This window comes from Salvelinus alpinus, chromosome 1, assembly GCF_045679555.1.
Source record: "Salvelinus alpinus chromosome 1, SLU_Salpinus.1, whole genome shotgun sequence".
NCBI lineage: Eukaryota > Metazoa > Chordata > Actinopteri > Salmoniformes > Salmonidae > Salvelinus > Salvelinus alpinus.
The window spans coordinates 9,096,333-9,124,255 of NC_092086.1; the positions used below are offsets into that span (position 1 = coordinate 9,096,333).

General features: G+C 41.5%; 2 protein-coding genes, 1 long non-coding RNA gene and 1 pseudogene across 3 annotated transcripts in view; 2 read left to right on the top strand and 2 right to left on the bottom strand.

Annotated features, from left to right (window-relative positions):
* LOC139569930 (uncharacterized) overlaps positions 1-27,923 on the bottom strand; it is an 823,452-nt gene that overhangs the window by 529,663 nt on the left and 265,866 nt on the right. The window lies entirely within an intron of this gene.
* The window catches only part of LOC139533561 (NLR family CARD domain-containing protein 3-like), a 298,305-nt gene that overhangs the window by 258,670 nt on the left and 11,712 nt on the right, over positions 1-27,923 (top strand). Inside the window, exon 8 of the mRNA XM_071332122.1 lies at positions 19,525-19,698. Within this exon, the coding sequence (XP_071188223.1) occupies positions 19,525-19,698 (174 nt within the window). The remainder of the gene's footprint in view (positions 1-19,524; positions 19,699-27,923) is intronic.
* LOC139539816 (NLR family CARD domain-containing protein 3-like) overlaps positions 1-27,923 on the bottom strand; it is a 446,707-nt gene that overhangs the window by 143,606 nt on the left and 275,178 nt on the right. The window lies entirely within an intron of this gene.
* On the top strand, positions 12,044-13,530 carry LOC139539825 (NLR family CARD domain-containing protein 3-like; annotated as a pseudogene).

The window sequence follows — 27,923 nt, forward strand, 5'->3', positions numbered from 1 at the left end:
CGAAAACACAATATGTATTTCTATTAGCTAACCACAATAGCAAGAGACTCAACCGCATATTTTCACAATTTTTTTACCGCATAGGTAGCTATCACAAATTCGACCAAATAAAGATATAATTAGTCACTAACCAAGAAACAACTTCATCAGATGACAGTCTTATAACATGTTATACAATAAATCTATGTTTTGTTCGACATACAGCTTACGTTATAGCGAGACAGCGCCCGCAATAAGAGCGGAAAATATGACTAAACATTTTCAACAGAAATACGAAATAACATCATAAATGGTTCCTACTTTTGCTGAGCTTCCATCAGAATCTTGGACAAGGAGTCCTTTGTCCAGAATAATCGTTGTTTGGATTTAGAATGTCCTCTTCTCCTGTCGAATTAGCAAACAAAGCTAGCCATGTGGCGCAAACGTGGCCAACTTCACATGACGCAAAGAAAATAAAATTCCAAAACTCGCAATTAACGTTCAATAAACTGATATAACTCGGTTTAAAAAAACTACTTTATGATGTTTTTAAAACATATATCAAATAAAATCAGAGCTGGAGATATCTAACGTCTATACCGAAAGCTTTTCAGAAGGCAATCCAGGGTTCCTTCCCGCGCCTTGCTAGACAAAGGGAAATGGGGTCACGTCATTCCAAGAGCTCTTGTTCGATCTCAGATCAAGCTAGACATCCCATTTCACCTCCCACTGCCTGTTGACATCTAGTGGAAGGCGTATGAAGTGCATGTATATCCATAGACTTCAAGGAAATGAATAGGAAGGCCCTGGAACAGAGCATCGATTTCAGATTTTTCACTTCCTGTCAGGAAGTTTGCTGCAAAATGAGTTCTGTTTTACACACAGATATAATTCAAACGGTTTTAGAAACTAGAGAGTGTTTTCTATCCAATAGTAATAATAATATGCATATTGTACGAGCAAGAATAGAGTACGAGGCAGTTTAATTTGGGCACGATTTTTTACAAAGTGAAAACAGCGCCCCCCTATTGTTAATCAAAACCTGTCTAAGCGTCGTGCTGTTTTTATTTTGTTATTAGTTATTTTATTATATTTATTATTTCAAGGCAGAACACTTGATCAACAAGTCGCATGTGTTTTATTTTTCAAATGTGGTTTGAACTGTGTGACCAAGTAACCTCTATGGGAAAGTCCAGCAATTGGCTTGGGATAGGTGGGGCAGGTTTGAGACTGATCTAAGGAATTAACAAGACAAAATACACTTTATTTCTCAGCTGCCTCACCAATGGCTGTATATGAATTAATAACTTTTAATTGCTAAATATTTATTAAAAATATACAGCCAAATAATCACTAGTCAGATGCTCTAACCTCAACCTTAGTATACATGCATTTTAACATATTTTATTAATATCTCATATTGGGACTAAACTGCTGCCATCTATTGGAATTATTCAGCAAATACAGTACCACTGAATAATATGTAATTCCTTAGTAAAGTAGTAATTACTAATTTTTAGTTCATTTAACCACTTACAACCATTAAATAACCATTTATAGCGTAACAAACAATTGAAACTGACATAAACCAAAAACACCATACATTTAGTAGATGAGAGATGTAATGTTTGTCTCTGTTGTGTTGAAGACCAATCAAGCAGGAGAGACCAGCCTCCCCTGTACCCAGCTGTGTGTCCATGAAGAGTGACTGGTCTATGAGTCAACCTATACAGTTTAGAGAGGGAGACTTTTCTACTGAACAAAGGTAAGAAGAACTCATGGGTCATGGTCAGTGAGTTAAACAACACTGTCTCTAGTCATTTCTCCTCTCCCATTTTCCCATTTCTTTTTGTTGTTTTCATAATCCATAAGCTAATTATTTTGTCCATTTTCATTGTCATTAAACATTATTAAACAAACACAACATTCCCTCCGTGTGTGTGTGTGTGTGTGTGTGTCTGAACTTCCTGGATGAGGAGATGTAATCTCTATCCTGATTACCTAGTCACTTTTACCCCTACCTACATGTGGATATTACCTCAATTACCTCAACTTCCTGGTACCCTGCACATTGACTCAGTACTGGTACTCCTTATAGTCTCATTATTACCTCAACTACCTGGTACCCCTGCACATTGACTCAGTACTGGTACTCCTTATAGTCTCATTATTACCTCAACTACCTGGTACCCCTGCACATTGACTCAGTACTGGTGCTCCGTATAGCCTCATTATTACCTCAACTACCTGGTACCCCTGCACATTGACTCAGTACTGGTACTCCTTATAGCCTCATTATTACCTCAACTACCTGGTACCCCTGCACATTGACTCAGTACTGGTACTCCTTATAGCCTCATTATTACCTCAACTACCTGGTACCCCTGCACATTGACTCAGTACTGGTACTCCTTATAGCCTCATTATTACCTCAACTACCTGGTACCCTGCACATTGACTCAGTACTGGTACTCCTTATAGTCTCATTATTACCTCAACTACCTGGTACCCCTGCACATTGACTCAGTACTGGTACTCCTTATAGTCTCAGTATTACCTCAACTACCTGGTACCCCTGCACATTGACTCAGTACTGGTACTCCTTATAGTCTCATTATTACCTCAACTACCTGGTACCCCTGCACATTGACTCAGTACTGGTACTCCTTATAGTCTCATTATTACCTCAACTACCTGGTACCCCTGCACATTGACTCAGTACTGGTACTCCTTATAGTCTCATTATTACCTCAACTACCTGGTACCCCTGCACATTGACTCAGTACTGGTACTCCTTATAGCCTCATTATTACCTCAACTACCTGGTACCCTGCACATTGACTCAGTACTGGTACTCCTTATAGTCTCATCATTACCTCAACTACCTGGTACCCCTGCACATTGACTCAGTACTGGTACTCCTTATAGTCTCATTATTACCTCAACTACCTGGTACCCCTGCACATTGACTCAGTACTGGTACTCCTTATAGTCTCATTATTACCTCAACTACCTGGTACCCCTGCACATTGACTCAGTACTGGTACTCCTTATAGTCTCATTATTACCTCAACTACCTGGTACCCCTGCACATTGACTCAGTACTGGTACTCCTTATAGCCTCATTATTACCTCAACTACCTGGTACCCTGCACATTGACTCAGTACTGGTACTCCTTATAGCCTCATCATTACCTCAACTACCTGGTACCCCTGCACATTGACTCAGTACTGGTACTCCTTATAGTCTCATTATTACCTCAACTACCTGGTACCCCTGCACATTGACTCAGTACTGGTACTCCTTATAGTCTCATTATTACCTCAACTACCTGGTACCCCTGCACATTGACTCAGTACTGGTACTCCTTATAGTCTCATTATTACCTCAACTACCTGGTACCCTGCACATTGACTCAGTACTGGTACTCCTTATAGTCTCATTATTACCTCAACTACCTGGTACCCCTGCACATTGACTCAGTACTGGTACTCCTTATAGTCTCATTATTACCTCAACTACCTGGTACCCCTGCACATTGACTCAGTACTGGTACTCCTTATAGCCTCATTATTACCTCAACTACCTGGTACCCCTGCACATTGACTCAGTACTGGTACTCCTTATAGCCTCATTATTACCTCAACTACCTGGTACCCTGCACATTGACTCAGTACTGGTACTCCTTATAGTCTCATTATTACCTCAACTACCTGGTACCCCTGCACATTGACTCAGTACTGATACTCCTTATAGTCTCATTATTACCTCAACTACCTGGTACCCTGCACATTGACTCAGTACTGGTACTCCTTATAGTCTCATTATTACCTCAACTACCTGGTACCCCTGCACATTGACTCAGTACTGGTACTCCTTATAGTCTCATTATTACCTCAACTACCTGGTACCCCTGCACATTGACTCAGTACTGGTACTCCTTATAGTCTCATTATTACCTCAACTACCTGGTACCCCTGCACATTGACTCAGTACTGGTACTCCTTATAGCCTCATTATTACGATTGGTCACATTTGAGAGTGAGGCAGATATATAGCATTTTGCGGGGAAAAAACATGATTATTTGTCCCTCTGAAATGAAAACATCAAGTGATTTTTAAACAAATACATGTCTGTCATTGAACAATCCCATGATTAGATAGTGGAAAAACACACCAATCTATTTCAGAAATGCTTTAAACAATAAAATCTAATTTACCAACATTTCTGAAAATGGATATATAGCGTTTTGGAATGAAACTCTTCTTATGTTTCCCCATCTGAGCTCAGAGTAGATGAGAGATGTAATGTTTGTCTCTGTTGTGTTGAAGTCCAATCAAGCAGGAGAGACCAGCCTCCCCTGTACCCAGCTGTGTGTCCATGAAGAGTGACCGGTCTATGCGTCTACCTATACAGTTTAGAGAGGGAGACTTTTCTACTGAACAAAGGTAAGAAGAACTCATGGGTCATGGTCAGTGAGTTAAACAACACTGTCTCTAGTCATTTCTCCTCTCCCATTTTCCCATTTATTTTGTTGTTTTCATAATCCATAGGCTAATCCTTTTTTCCATTTTCATAGTCCTAAAACAATATTACACGAACACAACATTCCCCCCTGTCTCTGTGTGTGTGTGTGTGTGTGTGTGTGTGTGTGTGTGTGTGTGTGTGTGTGTGTGTGTGTGTGTGTGTGTGTGTGTGTGTGTGTGTGTGTGTGTGTGTGTGTGTGTGTGTGTGTGTGTGTGTGTGTGTGTGTGTGTGTGTGTGTGTGTGTGTGTGTGTGTGTGTGTGTGTGTGTCAGAGAGCGTGTGTGCACAATTACCTCAACTACCTGGTACCCTGCACATTGACTCAGTACTGGTACTCCTTATAGTCTCATTATTACCTCAACTACCTGGTACCCTGCACATTGACTCAGTACTGGTACTCCTTATAGTCTCATTATTACCTCAACTACCTGGTACCCCTGCACATTGACTCAGTACTGGTACTCCTTATAGTCTCATTATTACCTCAACTACCTGGTACCCTGCACATTGACTCAGTACTGGTACTCCTTATAGTCTCATTATTACCTCAACTACCTGGTACCCCTGCACATTGACTCAGTACTGGTACTCCTTATAGCCTCATTATTACCTCAACTACCTGGTACCCTGCACATTGACTCAGTACTGGTACTCCTTATAGTCTCATTATTACCTCAACTACCTGGTACCCCTGCACATTGACTCAGTACTGGTACTCCTTATAGTCTCATTATTACCTCAACTACCTGGTACCCTGCACATTGACTCAGTACTGGTACTCCTTATAGCCTCATTATTACCTCAACTACCTGGTACCCTGCACATTGACTCAGTACTGGTACTCCTCATAGCCTCATTATTAACTCAACTACCTGGTACCCCTGCACATTGACTCAGTACTGGTACTCCTTATAGTCTCATTATTACCTCAACTACCTGGTACCCCTGCACATTGACTCAGTACTGGTACTCCTTATAGTCTCATTATTACCTCAACTACCTGGTACCTCTGCACATTGACTCAGTACTGGTACTCCTTATAGTCTCATTATTACCTCAACTACCTGGTACCCCTGCACATTGACTCAGTACTGGTACTCCTTATAGCCTCATTATTACGGTCGGTCACATTTGAGAGTGAGGCAGATATATAGCATTTTGCGGGGAAAAAACATGATTATTTGTCTCTCTGAAATGAAAACATCAAGTGATTTTTAAACAAATACATGTCTGTCATTGAACAATCCCATGCCATGATTAGATAGTGGAAAAACACACCAATCTCTTTCAGAAATGCTTTAAACAATAAAAGCTAATTTACTAACATTTCTGAAAATGGATATATAGCTTTTTGGAATGAAACTCTTCTTATGTTTCCCCATCTGAGCTTAGAGTAGATGAGAGATGTAATGTTTGTCTCTGTTGTGTTGAAGTCCAATCAAGCGGAAGAGACCAGTCTCCCCTGTTCCCAGCTGTGTGTCCATGAAGAGTGACGGGTCTATGGATCCTCCTATATCCTTTAGAAAGGGAGACTTTTCTACTGAACAAAGGTAAGAAGAACTCATGGGTCATGGTCAGTGAGTTAAACAACACTGTCTCTAGTCATTTCTCCTCTCCCAATTTTTTGTTGTTGTTTTCATAATCAATTGCTAATACTTTTTTCCATTTTCATAGTCCTTAAACAATATTAAACAAACACAACATTTCCTCCCTGTGTGTGTGTGTGTGTGTGTGTGTGTGTGTGTGTGTGTGTGTGTGTGTGTGTGTGTGTGTGTGTGTGTGTGTGTGTGTGTGTGTGTGTGTGTGTGTGTGTGTGTGTGTGTGTGTGTGTGTGTGTGTGTGTGTGTGCACTCCCTGGATGAGGAGATGTAATCTCTATCCTGATAGTCACTTTTACCCCTACCTACATGTACACTACTGTTCAAAAGTTTGGAGTCACCTAGAAATGTCCCTGTTTTTGAAAGAAAAGCAATTTTTTTGTCCTTAAACAATATTAAACAAACACAACATTCATGGTGTGTCTGTCTCTGTCTGATCCTTCCATATTTATTACCGTGTGTTTATTTACAAACACACGGTAATGGGGGGAGCAGGAAAAGGGGCTGAGCTGGACCCAAGGAAAGAAATAATAAGTATCCACAAACACCCCTAAGCTAGACTAGCCTACTTCACCAACAGCTAACTAACTAACCAAAAATACAGGGGGTGGTCCGCCCAGTTCTAACTAGTGTTTATATACAAAGTATTCCTACGGGTAATGTATGCCCATGGGCGACTTATCTAGTTACCCCCTTTTCCCACCATCAAACAAACACTCAAACACCATCTCTGATCCAAGATGGCGTAGCAGTGTAGGCGTGTTTTGTTTCGTCCTCTCGTGTACTTTTGTATTTTTCGTATTTTTTGTATATATATTTAAAAAAAAAAGCTATCTCTTTTCGATTTTTAATTCGATTATACCTTCCGGTAACCTACCTCACCGAATGTGATACGGAATCGCTATTATTTTTTAACTTTGGAACACATCAAAGAATCACCAGTATCTAACCAGCTAATCAGCTACAAGCTATTTAGTCATTTTTAGCCACTGCTAGCAGCTTTTACCTTCTGCACAGACACCAGCCCTGTTATTAGCCTGGATATTACTCACCAATTTACCAGCATCGGACTGTCTCTCCACAACAACGCCGGATTCCTGCCGTAATCCCTGAGCCACTACTTCTGATCCTCACAGCTAGCTTGCAGCTAGCGCCACTGCCACGAAGCTAGCACCAGTTAGCAAACAAAATTCTACAATACCTCTTTCGCCATCTGGCTTGGATTCTCTGTCGACACGGCGCCCCGCCGCACCACCACGTCTGGTCTGCCGACGAATACCCCATCCGCTTTGCCCTCAACCGGCCTCCGTCTGAGCAGACCCCCTCCGTCTGAGCAGACCACCCCCGGGCTACTAACTTTAAACGCTGCGTGCTAGCGTAGTGGCGGCTTCCCTGCTCCATCTACAGCTGCCCCCTGGACACTATGATCACTTGGCTACATAGCTGATGCCTGCTGGACTGTCCATTAATTCACGGTACTCCATTCTGTTTATTTGTGTTTTATCTGTCGGCTCTGTGTTTTATCTCAGGCTCTGTGTGTAGTTAATCCGACCCTCTCTGCCTAGTCTTCGCCATTTTACCTGCTGTTGCTGTGTTAGCTGACTAGCTGCTGTTATCTCACCTGTTGTTTTAGCTAGCTCTCCCAATCAAGGCCTGCAATAACTTTTTTCCTTACTGTATGTCTCTCTCAAATATCAATATGCCTTGTATACTGTTGTTCAGGCTAGTTATCATTGTTTTGGTTTGCAATGGAGCCCGTAGTACCACTCCCCGTACCTCTGATACCGCCTTTGTCCCACACATGCGGTGACCTCACCCATTGTGACCAGCATGTCCAGAGATACAACCTCTCTTATCATCACCCAGTGCCTGGGCTTGCCTCCGCTGTACCCGTGCCCCACCATACCCCTGTCTGCACATTATGCCCAGAATCTATTCTACCACGCCCATAAATCTGCTCCTTTTATTCCTTGTGATGTGGAGGTAAACCCAGGCCCTGCATGTCCCCAGGCACCCTCATTTGTTGACTTCTGTGATCGAAAAAGCCTTGGTCTCATGCATGTCAACATCAGAAGCCTCCTCCCTAAGTTTGTCTTACTCACCGCTTTAGCACACTCTGCCAACCCTGATGTCCTTGCCGTGTCTGAATCCTGGCTTAGGAAGGCCACCAAAAATTCTGAGATTTCCATACCCAACTATAACACTTTCCGTCAAGATAGAACTGCCAAAGGGGGAGGAGTTGCAATCTACTGCAGAGATAGCCTGCAAAGTTCTGTCATACTTTCCAGGTCTATGCCCAAACAGTTCGAACTTCTAATTTTAAAAATTAATCTCTCCAGAAATAAGTCTCTCACTGTTGCCGCCTGCTACCGACCCCCCTCAGCTCCCAGCTGTGCCCTGGACACCATTTGTGAATTGATCGCCCCCCATCTAGCTTCAGAGTTTGTTCTGTTAGGTGACCTAAACTGGGATATGCTTAACACCCTGGCAGTCCTACAATCTAAGCTAGATGCCCTCAATCTCACACAAATCATCAAGGAACCCACCAGGTACAACCCTAAATCCGTAAACATGGGCACCCTAATAGACATTATCCTGACCAACTTGCCCTCCAAATACACCTCTGCTGTCTTCAATCAAGATCTCAGCGATCACTGCCTCATTGCCTGTATCCGCTACGGGTCCGCAGTCAAACGACCACCCCTCATCACTGTCAAACGCTCCCTAAAACACTTCTGCGAGCAGGCCTTTCTAATCGACCTGGCCCGGGTACCCTGGAAGGATATTGACCTCATCCCGTCAGTTGAGGATGCCTGGTCATTCTTTAAAAGTTACTTCCTCACCATATTAGACAAGCATGCTCCGTTCAAAAAATGCAGAACTAAGAACAGATATAGCCCTTGGTTCACTCCAGACCTGACTGCCCTCGACCAGCACAAAAACATCCTGTGGCGAACTGCAATAGCATCGAAGAGTCCCCGCGATATGCAACTGTTCAGGGAAGTCAGGAACCAATACAGGCAGTCAGTCAGGAAAGCAAAGGCCAGCTTTTTCAAGCAGAAATTTGCATCCTGTAGCTCTAACTCCAAAAAGTTCTGGGATACTGTAAAGTCCATGGAGAACAAGAGCACCTCCTCCCAGCTGCCCACTGCACTGAGGCTAGGTAACACGGTCACCACCGATAAATCCGTGATAATCGAAAACTTCAACAAGCATTTCTCAACGGCTGGCCATGCCTTCCTCCTGGCGACTCCAACAGCTCCGCCCCCCCGCTGCTACTCGCCCAAGCCTCCCCAGCTTCTCCTTTACCCAAATCCAGATAGCAGATGTTCTGAAAGAGCTGCAAAACCTGGACCCATACAAATCAGCTGGGCTTGACAATCTGGACCCCCTATTTCTGAAACTGTCCGCCGCCATTGTCGCACCCCCTATTACCAGCCTGTTCAACCTCTCCCTCGTATCATCTGAGATCCCCAAGGATTGGAAAGCTGCCGCGGTCATCCCCCTCTTCAAAGGGGGAGACACCCTGGACCCAAACTGTTACAGACCTATATCCATCCTGCCCTGCCTAAGGTCTTCGAAAGCCAAGTCAACAAACAGATCACTGACCATCTCGAATCCCACCGTACCTTCTCCGCTGTGCAATCCGGTTTCCGAGCCGGTCACGGGTGCACCTCAGCCACGCTCAAGGTACTAAACGATATCATAACCGCCATCGATAAGAGACATTACTGTGCAGCCGTCTTCATCGACCTGGCCAAGGCTTTCGACTGTCAATCACCATATTCTTATCGGCAGACTCAGTAGCCTCGGTTTTTCTAATGACTGCCTTGCCTGGTTCACCAACTACTTTGCAGACAGAGTTCAGTGTGTCAAATCGGAGGGAATGTTGTCCGGTCCTCTGGCAGTCTCTATGGGGGTACCACAGGGTTCAATTCTCGGGCAGACTCTTTTCTCTGTATATATCAATGATGTTGCTCTTGCTGCGGGCGATTCCCTGATCCACCTCTACGCAGACGACACCATTCTGTATACTTCTGGCCCTTCCTTGGACACTGTGCTATCTAACCTCCAAACGAGCTTCAATGCTATACAACACTCCTTCCGTGGCCTCCAACTGCTCTTAAACGCTAGTAAAACTAAATGCATGCTTTTCAACCGTTTGCTGCCTGCACCCGCACGCCCGACTAGCATCACCACCCTGGACGGTTCCGACCTAGAATATGTGGACATCTATAAGTTCCTAGGTGTCTGGCTAGACTGCAAACTCTCCTTCCAGACTCATATCAAACATCTCCAATCCAAAATCAAATCTAGTCGGCTTTCTATTTCGCAACGAAGCCTCCTTCACTCACGCCGCCAAACTTACCCTAGTAAAACTGACTATCCTACCGATCCTCGACTTCGGCGATGTCATCTACAAAATAGCTTCCAATACTCTACTCAGCAAACTGGATGCAGTTTATCACAGTGCCATCCGTTTTGTTACTAAAGCACCTTATACGACCCACCACTGCGACCTGTATGCCCTAGTCGGCTGGCCCTCGCTACATGTTCGTCGTCAGACCCACTGGCTCCAGGTCATCTACAAGGCTATGCTAGGTAAAGTGCCGCCTTATCTCAGTTCACTGGTCACGATGGCTACACCCACCCGTAGCACGCGCTCCAGCAGGTGTATCTCACTGATCATCCCTAAAGCCAAAACCTAATTTGGCCGCCTTTCCTTCCAGTTCTCTGCTGCCTGCGACTGGAACGAATTGCAAAAATCTCTGAAGTTGGAGACTTTTATCTCCCTCAATAACTTTAAACATCTGCTATCTGAGCAGCTAACCGATCGCTGCAGCTGTACATAGTCCATCGGTATATAGCCCACCCAATTTACCTACCTCACCCCCATACTGCTTTTATTTATTTACTTTTCTGCCCCTTTGCACACCAGTATCTCTACTTGCACATGATCATCTGATGATTTATCACTCCAGTGTTAATCTGCTAAATTGTAATTATTCGATTTATTGCCTACCTCCTCATGCCTTTTGCACACATTGTATATAGATTCTCTTTTTTTCTACTATGTTATTGACTTGTTTATTGTTTACTCCATGTGTAACTCTGTGTTGTTGTCTGTTCACACTGCTATGCTTTATCTTGGCCAGGTTGCAGTTGCAAATGAGAACTTGTTCTCAACTAGCCTACCTGGTTAAATAAAGGTGAAATAAAAAAATTAAATAAATAAATAAATAACCAAAACCAATACTCACAGGTGACATGTAGTTGCAAACCAAACAAGAGATCTACAGACAGATGACAGAGAGATTGAGCTCTAGAGAAAACAACTGATAGGGTTTTTAAACCAAGGGAAAGGGAATGTGATTGGGTAAGAGAAAAGGAGCAGGTGACTTTTGATTAGCGACTGATTGATGACTGATTGGGGAATGATGATGTCACCTGTGAGTATAGGAGAAGGAGAGAACAGAAATACACACAGAATACTTGTATCCATAACAGTCCTATTTCAGTATTTAAAAAGAACACAACATTTGTGTGTGTGTGTGTGTGTGTGTGTGTGTGTGTGTGTGTGTGTGTGTGTGTGTGTGTGTGTGTGTGTGTGTGTGTGTGTGTGTGTGTGTGTGTGTGTGTGTGTGTGTGTGTGTGTGTGTGTGCACTCCCTGGATAAGGAGATGTAATCTCATGTTTTGTCCACAGAAACAAACAGGAGAGATCAGAGTCAGAGATTCTCAGTGGTCAGTCTTCCCAGAGTCATCAAACAGACCTGGCCTCCATATTCAGTGTATGTGGTCCTGTTATGTACATTTGTTTTTGTTTACCACAAGTAAAGTTGATCTGTCAATCTTTCATTAATGTGTTAATGAGAAAGCATTTCTTCTCTTGCTTAACTTATTTACTTGATTTATTTCAGTTGCTTGAAGAGAATATTATGACTTTTGTTAAGAACGAGCTGAAGATGTTCAAGAGGATTCTTAGTCCAGAACTCCCAGAAGGTTTTGAGAGTCAGAAGCAGGATAAGGAAGTGGTGGATGCTGAAGATGAGAAGCAGGAGAGCAGTGCCAGAGAGGGGGCTCTGAAGATCACACTGCACGTCCTGAGGAAAATGAACCAGAAGGAGCTTGCTGACACACTGGAGAAATGTAAGAGCTGTCTGCCTCATGTTGAATGCTGTTTTATAACATTTAAAAGCTGTAGCTAAAGTACAGCTAAAGTAGCTGTGTAACTCAATGATATTGTAGCAGCCTTAACACAACACCTAGTGACCTCATCAAGTAGCAGCAGGGATGTGTTGTGGTGATTAATTTCGAGAGAGACAACATTAATAATACCATCAATAATACCAATAATAATATAATCAGTCACACCAGTCTGTAATGAATTATGAAAACATTTACACATTTATAAAGTCAGTTAAGAGAATAAATTATTATAATTTAAACGTTATAACAGTCCTACAATACTGTAGACATTAAAACAGATGTAATATTAATATCCTCTGTGTTATTTCTTCATTCAGATGATCTTGCTGTGATTTGCCAACGTGAACTCAAATCTAATCTAAAGAAGAAGTTTCAATGTGTATTTGAGGGGATCGCTAAACAAGGAAACCCAACACTTCTCAATAAGATCTACACAGAGCTCTACATCACAGAGGGTGGAACAGGAGAGGTCAATAATGAACATGAGCTGAGACAGATTGAGACAACAACCAGGAAACAAGCAAGACCAGAGACTGCAATCAAATGTAACGACATCTTCAAACCCTTAACTGGACAAGACAAACCTATCAGAACTGTGCTGACAAAGGGAGTCGCTGGCATTGGAAAAACAGTCTCTGTGCAGAAGTTCATTCTGGACTGGGCTGAAGGAAAAGCAAATCAGGATGTCCAATTTGTATTTTCATTCCCTTTTCGGGAGCTGAATTTGATGAAAGGTGAAAATCTCCCTTTGATTGAACTTCTTAATCACTTCTCAATGGAAACCAAACAATCAGGAATCTCCAACTACAACAAGTACAAAGTTCTGTTCATCTTTGATGGTCTGGATGAGTGCCGACTGCCCCTAGACTTCAAGAATAACAAGATCTGTTGGGACGTCACAGAGTCAACCTCAGTGGATGTTCTGCTGACAAATCTCATCAAGGGAAATCTGCTTCCCTCTGCTCTCCTCTGGATAACTACCCGACCTGCAGTAGCCAATAAGATCCCTTCATGGTGTGTTCACCAGGTGACAGAGGTACGAGGGTTCAATGACCCACAGAAGGAGGAGTACTTCAGGAAGAGAATCAGTGATGAGGACCTGGCCAGCAGAATCATCTCACACATAAAGACATCAAGGAGCCTCCACATCATGTGCCACATTCCAGTCTTCTGTTGGATTTCTGCAACAGTCCTTGAACACATGCTGAAACATAAGAGAGAAGAGATGCCCAAGACTCTGACTGAGATGTACACACACCTTGTGGTGTTTCATACCAAACAGAAGAATGAAAAGTATTTTGGGAAAGAAGAGACAGGTCCACACTGGAATAAAGAGAGCATTCTGTCACTGGGAAAACTGGCTTTTCAACAGCTTGTGAATGGCAATCTGATTTTCTATGAAGAAGACCTGAAAGAGGCTGGCATTGATGTCAGTGAAGCCTCAGTGTACTCAGGATTGTGCACACAGCTCTTTAAAGAGGAATGTGTGCTGTACCAGGACAAGGTGTACTGCTTTGTTCATCTGAGCATTCAGGAGTTTCTGGCTGCTGTATATGTGTTCCTCTCATTCATCAACAACAACGAGAATCTAATGGCCGAACCTCAATCAACGCCCAGGAACTTTTCTGCGCTGTTCAGAGACAATCCTGAAGTTACTTTTTACAAGAGTGCTGTAGATAAAGCCTTACAAAGTGAGATGGGAAACCTGGACCTTTTCCTCCGGTTCCTTCTGGGCCTCTCACTGGAATCCAATCAGAATCCCTTACGAGGTCTACTGACAAAGACAAGAAGCAGCTCACAGACCCATGAAGAAACAGTCAAGTACATCAAGGAGAAGATCAGGGAGAATCTCTCTCCAGAGAGGAGCATCAATCTGTTCCACTGTCTGAATGAACTGAATGACCATTCTCTAGTGGAGGAGATCCAAAGCTACCTGAGATCAGGAAGTCTCTCAAAACCCAAACTGTCACCTGCACAGTGGTCAGCTCTGGTCTTTGTGTTGCTGACTTCAGAAAAGGAGCTGGATGTGTTTGACCTGAAGAAATACTCCAGATCAGAGGAAGGTCTTCTGAGGCTGCTGCCAGTGGTCAAAGCTTCCAGAGCTGTTCTGTGAGTAAATAAAATGACATATAAGAACTAATCATCAGGAAGAAATATTCAGTTTAGAGAAAAATATGTTATTTAATATGTATATAATATTATATTGAAAAACATATTTAATATTTAATAACATATTGAGTCAGTGCATTGATGTTTACATTAGTATAACAATATGACGATACATTTCTAGGAGACAAAAGATGAATCTATATGTTGTTTGAGAGAATTAACCAAATGCATCTGCCATTGTCCTTCTACACTACTGGTGTTAAATTAACAGTGTTTTTGAAGTCATGATGATCTCTTTGTCAGGCTGTCAGGCTGTGGAGTCACAGAGGAAGGCTGTGCTTCTCTGGTCTCAGCTCTGAGGTCAAACCCCTCACACCTGAGAGAGCTGGATCTGAGTAACAATGACCTGAAGGATTCAGGAGTGAAGCTGCTCTCTGCTGGACTGGGGAATCCCCACTGTAAACTGGAGACTCTGAGGTCAGTATTCCTGTAGTTGGTCAACAAGTATTTGTATTGTATTTATTATAGATCCCCATTAGTTCCTGCTAAAGCAGCAGCTACTCTTCCTGGGGTCCAGCAAAATTAAGCCAGTTTAATTAGGGGCCCTCAGGCCCCTACCACACATCTACAGCACTAAATCCATGTTTTAGTGTGTGTGTGTGTGTGTGTGTGTGTGTGTGTGTGTGTGTGTGTGTGTGTGTGTGTGTGTGTGTGTGTGTGTGTGTGTGTGTGTGTGTGTGTGTGTGTGTGTGTGTGTGTCAATGTGTGTGTGTGTGTGTGTGTGTGTGTGTGTGTGTGTGTGTGTGTGTGTGTGTGTGTGTGTGTGTGTGTGTGTGTGTGTGTGTGTGTGTGTGTGTGTGTGTGTGTGTGTGTGTGTGTGTGTGTGTGTGTGTGTGTGTGCCAATGTGTGTATCTCTTTACAGGCCCCTCTGTTCCATAAGGTGGTTTTTTATCTGTTTTTTAAATCTAATTTTCAGTTACTTGATGTGGAATAGAGTTCCATGTAGTCATGGCTCTATGTAGTACTGTGGAATAGAGTTCCATGTAGTCATGGCTCTATGTAGTACTGTGGAATAGAGTTCCATGTAGTCATGGCTCTATGTAGTACTGTGGAATAGAGTTCCATGTAGTCATGGCTCTATGTAGTACTGTGTGCCTCCCATAGTCTGTTCTGGACTTGGGGGCTGTGAAGAGACCTCTGGTGGCATGTCTTGTGGGGTATACATGGGTGTCCGAGCTGTGAGCTAGTTGTTTAAAAAGACAGCTTGGTACATTCAGAATGTCAGCACATTTTACAAATACTGGTAGTGATGAAGTCAATCTCTCCTCCACTTTCAGCCAGGAGAGATTGAGATGCATATTATTAATGTTAGCTCTCTGTGTACATCCAAGGGCCAACCGTGCTGCCCTGTTCTGAGCCAATTGCATCTTTCCTAAATCCTTTTTTGTGGCACCTGACCACACGACTGAACAGTAGTCAAGATGCGATAAAACTGGGGCCTGTAGGACCTGCCTTGTTGATAGTGCTGTTAAGAAGGTAGAAACTAGGGCCTGTAGGACCTGCCTTGTTGATAGTGTTGTTAAGAAGGTAGAAACTAGAGCCTGTAGGACCTGCCATGTTCATAGTGCTGTTAAGAAGGTAGAAACTAGAGCCTGTAGGACCTGCCTTGTTGATAGTGTTGTTAAGAAGGTAGAAACTAGGGCCTGTAGGACCTGCCTTGTTGATAGTGTTGTTAAGAAGGTAGAGCAGTGCTTTTATTAAGGACAGACTTCTCCCCATCTTAGCTACTGTTGTATCAATATGTTTTGACCATGACAGTTTACAATCCAGGGTTACTTCAAGCAGTTTAGGCCCCTCAACTTGCTCAATTTCCACATGATTTATTACAATATTTATTTGAGGTTTAAGTTTTAGTGAGTGATTTGTCCCAAATACAATGTTTTTAGTTTTATAAATATTTAGGGCTAACTTATTCCTTGCCACCCACTCTGAAACTAACTGCAGCTCTTTGTTAATTGGGGAGGACAGGCTTGTAATGGCTGGAGGGAATAAGTGGAATGGTATCAAACACGTGGTTTCCATGTGTTCCATTTCATTCACTCTGTTGCAGACATTATGAGAGGTTAAGTGTTGCAGTCATTTCAGTCGCTGACGTGTTGAGTCATCCACATACATAGACACACTGGCCTTACTCAAAGTGGCATGTCGTTAGTAAAAATGTAAAAGGTTAGCATGTTTTGTTGTCGCCTCTGTTATTGGTAATGGTGAGAGGTTAGCATGTTTTGTTGTAGCCTCTGTTATTGGTAATGGTGAGATGTTAGCATGTTTTGTTGTAGCCTCTGTTATTGGTAATGGTGAGAGGTTAGCATGTTTTGTTGTAGCCTCTGTTATTGGTAATGGTGAGAGGTTAGCATGTTTTGTTGTAGCCTCTGTTATTGGTAATGGTGAGAGGTTAGCATGTTTTGTTGTAGCCTCTGTTATTGGTAATGGTGAGAGGTTAGCATGTTTTGTTGTAGCCTCTGTTATTGGTAATGGTGAGAGGTTAGCATGTTTTGTTGTAGCCTCTGTTATTGGTAATGGTGAGAGGTTAGCATGTTTTGTTGTAGCCTCTTATTGGTAATGGTGAGAGGTTAGCATGTTTTGTTGTAGCCTGTTATTGGTAATGGTGAGAGGTTAGCATGTTTTGTTGTAGCCTCTGTTATTGGTAATGGTGAGAGGTTAGCATGTTTTGTTGTAGCCTCTGTTATCGGTAATGGTGAGAGGTTAGCATGTTTTGTTGTCGCCTCTGTTATTGGTAATGTTGAGAGGTTAGTATGTTTTGTTGTAGTCTCTGTTATCGGTAATATTGAGAGGTTAGCATGTTTTGTTGTAGCCTGTTATTGGTAATGGTGAGAGGTTAGCATGTTTTGTTGTAGCCTCTGTTATTGGTAATGGTGAGAGGTTAACATGTTTTGTTGTCGCCTCTGTTATTGGTAATGGTGAGAGGTTAGCATGTTTTGTTGTCGCCTCTGTTATTGGTAATGTTGAGCGGTTAGCATGTTTTGTTGTATTCTCTGTTATTGGTAATGGTGAGAGGTTAGCATGTTTTGTTGTAGCCTCTGTTATTGGTAATGGTGAGAGGTTAGCATGTTTTGTTGTAGCCTCTGTTGTTGGTAATGGTGAGAGGTTAGCATGTTTTGTTGTAGTCTCTGTTATTGGTAATGGTGAGAGGTTAGCATGTTTTGTTTGTGCCTCTGTTATTGGTAATGGTGAGAAGTTAGCATGTTTTGTTGTCGCCTCTGTTATTGGTAATGGTGAGAGGTTAGCATGTTTTGTTGTAGCCTCTGTTATTGGTAATGGTGAGAGGTTAGCATGTTTTGTTGTAACTTCTGTTATTGGTAATGGTGAGAGGTTAGCATGTTTTTTTGTAGCCTCTGTTATTGGTAATTGTGAGATGTTAGCATGTTTTGTTGTAGCCTGTTATTGGTAATGGTGAGAGGTTAGCATGTTTTGTTGTAGCCTCTGTTGTTGGTAATGGTGAGAGGTTAACATGTTTTGTTGTCGCCTCTGTTATTGGTAATGGTGAGAGGTTAGCATGTTTTGTTGTAGCCTGTTATTGGTAATGGTGAGAGGTTAGCATGTTTTGTTGTAGCCTCTGTTGTTGGTAATGGTGAGAGGTTAACATGTTTTGTTGTAGCCTCTGTTATTGGTAATGGTGAGAGGTTAGCATGTTTTGTTGTAGCCTCTGTTATTGGTAATGGTGAGAGGTTAGCATGTTTTGTTGTAGCCTCTGTTATTGGTAATGGTGAGAGGTTAGCTTGTTTTGTTGTAGTCTCTGTTATTGGTAATGGTGAGAGGTTAGCATGTTTTGTTTTAGCCTCTGTTATTGGTAATGGTGAGAGGTTAGCATGTTTTGTTGTAGCCTCTGTTATTGTTATTGGTGAGAGGTTAGCATGTTTTGTTGTAGCCTCTGTTATTGGTAATGGTGAGAGGTTAGCATGTTTTGTTGTAACTTCTGTTATTGGTAATGGTGAGAGGTTAGCATGTTTTGTTGTATTCTCTGTTATTGGTAATGGTGAGAGGTTAGCATGTTTTGGTGTAGCCTCTGTTATTGGTAATGGTGAGAGGTTAGCATGTTTTGTTGTAGCCTCTGTTATTGGTAATTGTGAGATGTTAGCATGTTTTGTTGTAGCCTGTTATTGGTAATGGTGAGAGGTTAGCATGTTTTGTTGTAGCCTGTTATTGGTAATGGTGAGAGGTTAGCATGTTTTGTTGTAGCCTCTGTTGTTGGTAATGGTGAGAGGTTAACATGTTTTGTTGTCGCCTCTGTTATTGGTAATGGTGAGAGGTTAGCATGTTTTGGTGTATCCTCTGTTATTGGTAATGGTGAGAGGTTAGCATGTTTTGTTGTAGCCTATGTGACTTTCTCGCTCATTATTACCGTATTCATGATTCATTCATGATTTGTATTAATCATGGCATCATCAGGATTAATTTAGTAGTGTTTAGAAACATGTTATCTACTCACTTATAAAGAAAATGACTCCAGTCATCATCCACCATTGAGTTTCTATTGGGCAAAACACAACCCAAAACAAACTGCAAATGTGTCAATGTCACCTCATATAAAACATTTGATCTGAAATCCAAAATGTTGGAGTATAGAGACACATTTAAAATGTTAGCTTCACTGTCAAAATAGATATGGTGTGGACTGTATACTCAATACAATCTAAATCTGATACCTCACTGTCATTATAGATATGGTGTGGACTGTATACTCAATACAATCTAAATCTGATACCTCACTGTCATTATAGATATGGTGTGGACTGTATACTCAATACAATCTAAATCTGATACCTCACTGTCTGTCTTTTGACTGATACTGCTTTTTAAACTGGTCTGGTCAGTCTACTCAAATATTTGTACTATACATTTTTCTCTCTACAAGCAATACTTTGATAATTTGTCATTTCTAATAATGAAACATCCATTTATGAATAGATATGGCAGGTTTCAGGACACTGATGTATCTAAATAGGTTGAAAAAATATACTGCCACTATTTTCACCACCAAAGAATAGCAGTGTGATTTTAATATGATTTGACTCTTTGCAGGCTGTCAGGCTGTCTAGTCACAGAGGAAGGCTGTGCTTCTCTGGTCTCAGCTCTGAGGTCAAACCCCTCACACCTGAGAGAGCTGGACCTGAGCTACAATCACCTGAAGGATTCAGGAGTGAAGCTGGTCTCTGCTGGACTGGGGAATCCCCACTGTAAACTGGAGACTCTGAGGTCAGTATTCCTATAGTTGGTCAACAAGTATTTGTATTGTATTGTATTTATTATAGATCCCCATTAGTTCCTGCCAAAGCAGAAGCTACTCTTCCTGGGGTCCAGCAAAATTAAGGCAGTTCATAGACTTTTAAAACATTACAATACATTCACAGATTTCACAACACCCTCAGGCCCCTACCACATATCTGCAGTACTAAATCCATGTTTATCGTGTGTGTGTGTGTGTGTGTGTGTGTGTGTGTGTGTGTGTGTGTGCGTTCCAATGTGTGTATCTCTTTACAGGCCCCTCTGTTCCATAAGGTGTTTTTTATCTGTTTTTTAAATCTAATTTTCAGTTACTTGATGTGGAATAGAGTTCCATGTAGTCATGGCTCTATGTAGTACTGTGGAATAGAGTTCCATGTAGTCATGGCTCTATGTAGTACTGTGGAATAGAGTTCCATGTAGTCATGGCTCTATGTAGTACTGTGGAATAGAGTTCCATGTAGTCATGGTTCTATGTAGTACTGTGGAATAGAGTTCCATGTAGTCATGGCTCTATGTAGTACTGTGTGCCTCCCATAGTCTGTTCTGGACTTGGGGACTGTGAAGAGACCTCTTGTGTCATGTCTTGTGGGGTATACATGGGTGTCCGAGCTGTGAGCTAGTTGTTTAAAAAGACAGCTCGGTACATTCAGAATGTCAGCACATTTTACAAATACTGGTAGGGATGAAGTCAATCTCTCCTCCACTTTCAGCCAGGAGAGATTGACATGCATATTATTAATGTTAGCTCTCTGTGTCCATCCAAGGGCCAACCGTGCTGCCCTGTTCTGAGCCAATTGCAACTTTTCTAAATCCTTTTTTGTGGCACCTGTCCACACTGCTGAACAGTAGTCAAGATGCGATAAAACTAGGGCCTGTAGGACCTGCCTTGTTGATAGTGTTGTTAGGAAGGTTAGAAACTAGGGCCTGTAGGACCTGCCTGGTTGATAGTGTTGTTAGGAAGGTTAGAAACTAGGGCCTGTAGGACCTGCCTTGTTGATAGTGTTGTTAAGAAGGTAGAAACTAGGGCCTGTAGGACCTGCCTTGTTGATAGTGTTGTTAAGAAGGTAGAAACTAGGGCCTGTAGGACCTGCCTTGTTGATAGTGTTGTTAAGAAGGTAGAAACTAGGGCCTGTAGGACCTGCCTTGTTGATAGTGTTGTTAAGAAGGTAGAAACTAGAGCCTGTAGGACCTGCCTTGTTGATAGTGGTGTTAAGAAGGCAGAGCAGTGCTTTATTATGGACAGTCTTCTCCCCATCTTAGCTACTGTTGTATCAATATGTTTTGACCATGACAGTTTACAATCCAGGGTTACTTCAAGCAGTTTAGGCCCCTCAACTTGCTCAATTTCCACATGATTTATTACAATATTTATTTGAGGTTTAAGTTTTAGTGAGTGATTTGTCCCAAATACAATGTTTTTAGTTTTATAAATATTTAGGGCTAACTTATTCCTTGCCACCCACTCTGAAACTAACTGCAGCTCGTTGTTAATTGGGGAGGACAGGCTTGTAATGGCTGGAGGGAATAAGTGGAATGGTATCAAACACGTGGTTTCCATGTGTTCCATTTCATTCACTCTGTTGCAGACATTATGAGAGGTTAAGTGTTGCAGTCATTTCAGTCGCTGACGTGTTGAGTCATCCACATACATAGACACACTGGCCTTACTCAAAGTGGCATGTCGTTAGTAAAAATGTAAAAGGTTAGCATGTTTTGTTGTCGCCTCTGTTATTGGTAATGGTGAGAGGTTAGCATGTTTTGTTGTAGCCTCTGTTATTGGTAATGGTGAGATGTTAGCATGTTTTGTTGTAGCCTCTGTTATTGGTAATGGTGAGAGGTTAGCATGTTTTGTTGTAGCCTCTGTTATTGGTAATGGTGAGAGGTTAGCATGTTTTGTTGTAGCCTCTGTTATTGGTAATGGTGAGAGGTTAGCATGTTTTGTTGTAGCCTCTGTTATTGGTAATGGTGAGAGGTTAGCATGTTTTGTTGTAGCCTCTTATTGGTAATGGTGAGAGGTTAGCATGTTTTGTTGTAGCCTGTTATTGGTAATGGTGAGAGGTTAGCATGTTTTGTTGTAGCCTCTGTTATTGGTAATGGTGAGAGGTTAACATGTTTTGTTGTCGCCTCTGTTATTGGTAATGGTGAGAGGTTAGCATGTTTTGTTGTAGCCTCTGTTATCGGTAATGGTGAGAGGTTAGCATGTTTTGTTGTCGCCTCTGTTATTGGTAATGTTGAGAGGTTAGTATGTTTTGTTGTAGTCTCTGTTATCGGTAATGGTGAGAGGTTAGCATGTTTTGTTGTAGCCTGTTATTGGTAATGGTGAGAGGTTAGCATGTTTTGTTGTAGCCTCTGTTATTGGTAATGGTGAGAGGTTAACATGTTTTGTTGTCGCCTCTGTTATTGGTAATGGTGAGAGGTTAGCATGTTTTGTTGTCGCCTCTGTTATTGGTAATGTTGAGAGGTTAGCATGTTTTGTTGTATTCTCTGTTATTGGTAATGGTGAGAGGTTAGCATGTTTTGTTGTAGCCTCTGTTGTTGGTAATGGTGAGAGGTTAGCATGTTTTGTTGTAGCCTCTGTTGTTGGTAATGGTGAGAGGTTAGCATGTTTTGTTGTATCCTCTGTTATTGGTAATGGTGAGAGGTTAGCATGTTTTGTTGTAGTATCTGTTATTGGTAATGGTGAGAGGTTAGCATGTTTTGTTGTAGCCTCTGTTATTGGTAATGGTGAGAGGTTAGCTTGTTTTGTTGTAGTCTCTGTTGTTGGTAATGGTGAGAGGTTAGCATGTTTTGTTTGTGCCTCTGTTATTGGTAATGGTGAGAAGTTAGCATGTTTTGTTGTCGCCTCTGTTATTGGTAATGGTGAGAGGTTAGCATGTTTTGTTGTAGCCTCTGTTATTGGTAATGGTGAGAGGTTAGCATGTTGTGTTGTAACTTCTGTTATTGGTAATGGTGAGAGGTTAGCATGTTTTGTTGTATTCTCTGTTATTGGTAATGGTGAGAGGTTAGCATGTTTTGGTGTAGCCTCTGTTATTGGTAATGGTGAGAGGTTAGCATGTTTTTTTGTAGCCTCTGTTATTGGTAATTGTGAGATGTTAGCATGTTTTGTTGTAGCCTCTGTTATTGGTAATGGCGAGAGGTTAGCATGTTTTGGTGTAGCCTGTTATTGGTAATGGTGAGAGGTTAGCATGTTTTGTTGTAGCCTCTGTTGTTGGTAATGGTGAGAGGTTAACATGTTTTGTTGTCGCCTCTGTTATTGGTAATGGTGAGAGGTTAGCATGTTTTGTTGTAGCCTCTGTTATTGGTAATGGTGAGAGGTTAGCATGTTTTGTTGTAGCCTCTGTTATTGGTAATGGTGAGAGGTTAGCTTGTTTTGTTGTAGTCTCTGTTATTGGTAATGGTGAGAGGTTAGCATGTTTTGTTTGTGCCTCTGTTATTGGTAATGGTGAGAAGTTAGCATGTTTTGTTGTCGCCTCTGTTATTGGTAATGGTGAGAGGTTAGCATGTTTTGTTGTAGCCTCTGTTATTGGTAATGGTGAGAGGTTAGCATGTTTTGTTGTAACTTCTGTTATTGGTAATGGTGAGAGGTTAGCATGTTTTGTTGTATTCTCTGTTATTGGTAATGGTGAGAGGTTAGCATGTTTTGGTGTAGCCTCTGTTATTGGTAATGGTGAGAGGTTAGCATGTTTTGTTGTAGCCTGTTATTGGTAATGGTGAGAGGTTAGCATGTTTTGTTGTAGCCTCTTATTGGTAATGGTGAGAGGTTAACATGTTTTGTTGTCGCCTCTGTTATTGGTAATGGTGAGAGGTTAGCATGTTTTGTTGTCGCCTCTGTTATTGGTAATGTTGAGAGGTTAGCATGTTTTGTTGTATTCTCTGTTATTGGTAATGGTGAGAGGTTAGCATGTTTTGGTGTAGCCTCTGTTATTGGTAATGGTGAGAGGTTAGCATGTTTTGTTGTAGCCTCTGTTGTTGGTAATGGTGAGAGGTTAGCATGTTTTGTTGTATCCTCTGTTATTGGTAATGGTGAGAGGTTAGCATGTTTTGTTGTAGTATCTGTTATTGGTAATGGTGAGAGGTTAGCATGTTTTGTTGTAGCCTCTGTTATTGGTAATGGTGAGAGGTTAGCTTGTTTTGTTGTAGTCTCTGTTATTGGTAATGGTGAGAGGTTAGCATGTTTTGTTTGTAGCCTCTGTTATTGGTAATGGTGAGAAGTTAGCATGTTTTGTTGTCGCCTCTGTTATTGGTAATGGTGAGAGGTTAGCATGTTTTGTTGTAGCCTCTGTTATTGGTAATGGTGAGAGGTTAGCATGTTTTGTTGTATTCTCTGTTATTGGTAATGGTGAGAGGTTAGCATGTTTTGGTGTAGCCTCTGTTATTGGTAATGGTGAGAGGTTAGCATGTTTTGTTGTAGCCTGTTATTGGTAATGGTGAGAGGTTAGCATGTTTTGTTGTAGCCTCTTATTGGTAATGGTGAGAGGTTAACATGTTTTGTTGTCGCCTCTGTTATTGGTAATGGTGAGAGGTTAGCATGTTTTGTTGTCGCCTCTGTTATTGGTAATGTTGAGAGGTTAGCATGTTTTGTTGTATTCTCTGTTATTGGTAATGGTGAGAGGTTAGCATGTTTTGGTGTAGCCTCTGTTATTGGTAATGGTGAGAGGTTAGCATGTTTTGTTGTAGCCTCTGTTGTTGGTAATGGTGAGAGGTTAGCATGTTTTGTTGTATCCTCTGTTATTGGTAATGGTGAGAGGTTAGCATGTTTTGTTGTAGTATCTGTTATTGGTAATGGTGAGAGGTTAGCATGTTTTGTTGTAGCCTCTGTTATTGGTAATGGTGAGAGGTTAGCTTGTTTTGTTGTAGTCTCTGTTATTGGTAATGGTGAGAGGTTAGCATGTTTTGTTTGTGCCTCTGTTATTGGTAATGGTGAGAAGTTAGCATGTTTTGTTGTCGCCTCTGTTATTGGTAATGGTGAGAGGTTAGCATGTTTTGTTGTAGCCTCTGTTATTGGTAATGGTGAGAGGTTAGCATGTTTTGTTGTAACTTCTGTTATTGGTAATGGTGAGAGGTTAGCATGTTTTGTTGTATTCTCTGTTATTGGTAATGGTGAGAGGTTAGCATGTTTTGGTGTAGCCTCTGTTATTGGTAATGGTGAGAGGTTAGCATGTTTTTTTGTAGCCTCTGTTATTGGTAATTGTGAGATGTTAGCATGTTTTGTTGTAGCCTGTTATTGGTAATGGTGAGAGGTTAGCATGTTTTGTTGTAGCCTCTGTTGTTGGTAATGGTGAGAGGTTAACATGTTTTGTTGTCGCCTCTGTTATTGGTAATGGTGAGAGGTTAGCATGTTTTGTTGTAGCCTCTGTTATTGGTAATGGTGAGAGATTAGCATGTTTTGTTGTAGCCTCTGTTATTGGTAATGGTGAGAGGTTAGCTTGTTTTGTTGTAGTCTCTGTTATTGGTAATGGTGAGAGGTTAGCATGTTTTGTTTGTGCCTCTGTTATTGGTAATGGTGAGAAGTTAGCATGTTTTGTTGTCGCCTCTGTTATTGGTAATGGTGAGAGGTTAGCATGTTTTGTTGTAGCCTCTGTTATTGGTAATGGTGAGAGGTTAGCATGTTTTGTTGTAACTTCTGTTATTGGTAATGGTGAGAGGTTAGCATGTTTTGTTGTATTCTCTGTTATTGGTAATGGTGAAAGGTTAGCATGTTTTGGTGTAGCCTCTGTTATTGGTAATGGTGAGAGGTTAGCATGTTTTGTTGTAGCCTCTGTTATTGGTAATTGTGAGATGTTAGCATGTTTTGTTGTAGCCTGTTATTGGTAATGGTGAGAGGTTAGCATGTTTTGTTGTAGCCTCTGTTATCGGTAATGGTGAGAGGTTAGCATGTTTTGTTGTCGCCTCTGTTATCGGTAATGTTGAGAGGTTAGTATGTTTTGTTGTAGTCTCTGTTATCGGTAATGGTGAGAGGTTAGCATGTTTTGTTGTAGCCTGTTATTGGTAATGGTGAGAGGTTAGCATGTTTTGTTGTAGCCTCTGTTATTGGTAATGGTGAGAGGTTAACATGTTTTGTTGTCGCCTCTGTTATTGGTAATGGTGAGAGGTTAGCATGTTTTGTTGTCGCCTCTGTTATTGGTAATGTTGAGAGGTTAGCATGTTTTGTTGTATTCTCTGTTATTGGTAATGGTGAGAGGTTAGCATGTTTTGGTGTAGCCTCTGTTATTGGTAATGGTGAGAGGTTAGCATGTTTTGTTGTAGCCTCTGTTGTTGGTAATGGTGAGAGGTTAGCATGTTTTGTTGTATCCTCTGTTATTGGTAATGGTGAGAGGTTAGCATGTTTTGTTGTAGTATCTGTTATTGGTAATGGTGAGAGGTTAGCATGTTTTGTTGTAGCCTCTGTTATTGGTAATGGTGAGAGGTTAGCTTGTTTTGTTGTAGTCTCTGTTGTTGGTAATGGTGAGAGGTTAGCATGTTTTGTTTGTGCCTCTGTTATTGGTAATGGTGAGAGGTTAGCATGTTTTGTTGTAGCCTCTGTTATTGGTAATTGTGAGATGTTAGCATGTTTTGTTGTAGCCTGTTATTGGTAATGGTGAGAGGTTAGCATGTTTTGTTGTAGCCTCTGTTATCGGTAATGGTGAGAGGTTAGCATGTTTTGTTGTCGCCTCTGTTATTGGTAATGTTGAGAGGTTAGTATGTTTTGTTGTAGTCTCTGTTATCGGTAATGGTGAGAGGTTAGCATGTTTTGTTGTAGCCTGTTATTGGTAATGGTGAGAGGTTAGCATGTTTTGTTGTAGCCTCTGTTATTGGTAATGGTGAGAGGTTAACATGTTTTGTTGTCGCCTCTGTTATTGGTAATGGTGAGAGGTTAGCATGTTTTGTTGTCGCCTCTGTTATTGGTAATGTTGAGAGGTTAGCATGTTTTGTTGTATTCTCTGTTATTGGTAATGGTGAGAGGTTAGCATGTTTTGGTGTAGCCTCTGTTATTGGTAATGGTGAGAGGTTAGCATGTTTTGTTGTAGCCTCTGTTGTTGGTAATGGTGAGAGGTTAGCATGTTTTGTTGTAGCCTCTGTTATTGGTAATGGTGAGAGGTTAGCATGTTTTGTTGTAGTATCTGTTATTGGTAATGGTGAGAGGTTAGCATGTTTTGCTGTAGCCTCTGTTATTGGTAATGGTGAGAGGTTAGCTTGTTTTGTTGTAGTCTCTGTTGTTGGTAATGGTGAGAGGTTAGCATGTTTTGTTTGTGCCTCTGTTATTGGTAATGGTGAGAAGTTAGCATGTTTTGTTGTCGCCTCTGTTATTGGTAATGGTGAGAGGTTAGCATGTTTTGTTGTAGCCTCTGTTATTGGTAATGGTGAGAGGTTAGCATGTTTTGTTGTAACTTCTGTTATTGGTAATGGTGAGAGGTTAGCATGTTTTGTTGTATTCTCTGTTATTGGTAATGGTGAGAGGTTAGCATGTTTTGGTGTAGCCTCTGTTATTGGTAATGGTGAGAGGTTAGCATGTTTTTTTGTAGCCTCTGTTATTGGTAATTGTGAGATGTTAGCATGTTTTGTTGTAGCCTGTTATTGGTAATGGTGAGAGGTTAGCATGTTTTGTTGTAGCCTCTGTTGTTGGTAATGGTGAGAGGTTAACATGTTTTGTTGTCGCCTCTGTTATTGGTAATGGTGAGAGGTTAGCATGTTTTGTTGTAGCCTCTGTTATTGGTAATGGTGAGAGGTTAGCATGTTTTGTTGTAGCCTCTGTTATTGGTAATGGTGAGAGGTTAGCTTGTTTTGTTGTAGTCTCTGTTATTGGTAATGGTGAGAGGTTAGCATGTTTTGTTTGTGCCTCTGTTATTGGTAATGGTGAGAAGTTAGCATGTTTTGTTGTCGCCTCTGTTATTGGTAATGGTGAGAGGTTAGCATGTTTTGTTGTAGCCTCTGTTATTGGTAATGGTGAGAGGTTAGCATGTTTTGTTGTAACTTCTGTTATTGGTAATGGTGAGAGGTTAGCATGTTTTGTTGTATTCTCTGTTATTGGTAATGGTGAGAGGTTAGCATGTTTTGGTGTAGCCTCTGTTATTGGTAATGGTGAGAGGTTAGCATGTTTTGTTGTAGCCTGTTATTGGTAATGGTGAGAGGTTAGCATGTTTTGTTGTAGCCTCTTATTGGTAATGGTGAGAGGTTAACATGTTTTGTTGTCGCCTCTGTTATTGGTAATGGTGAGA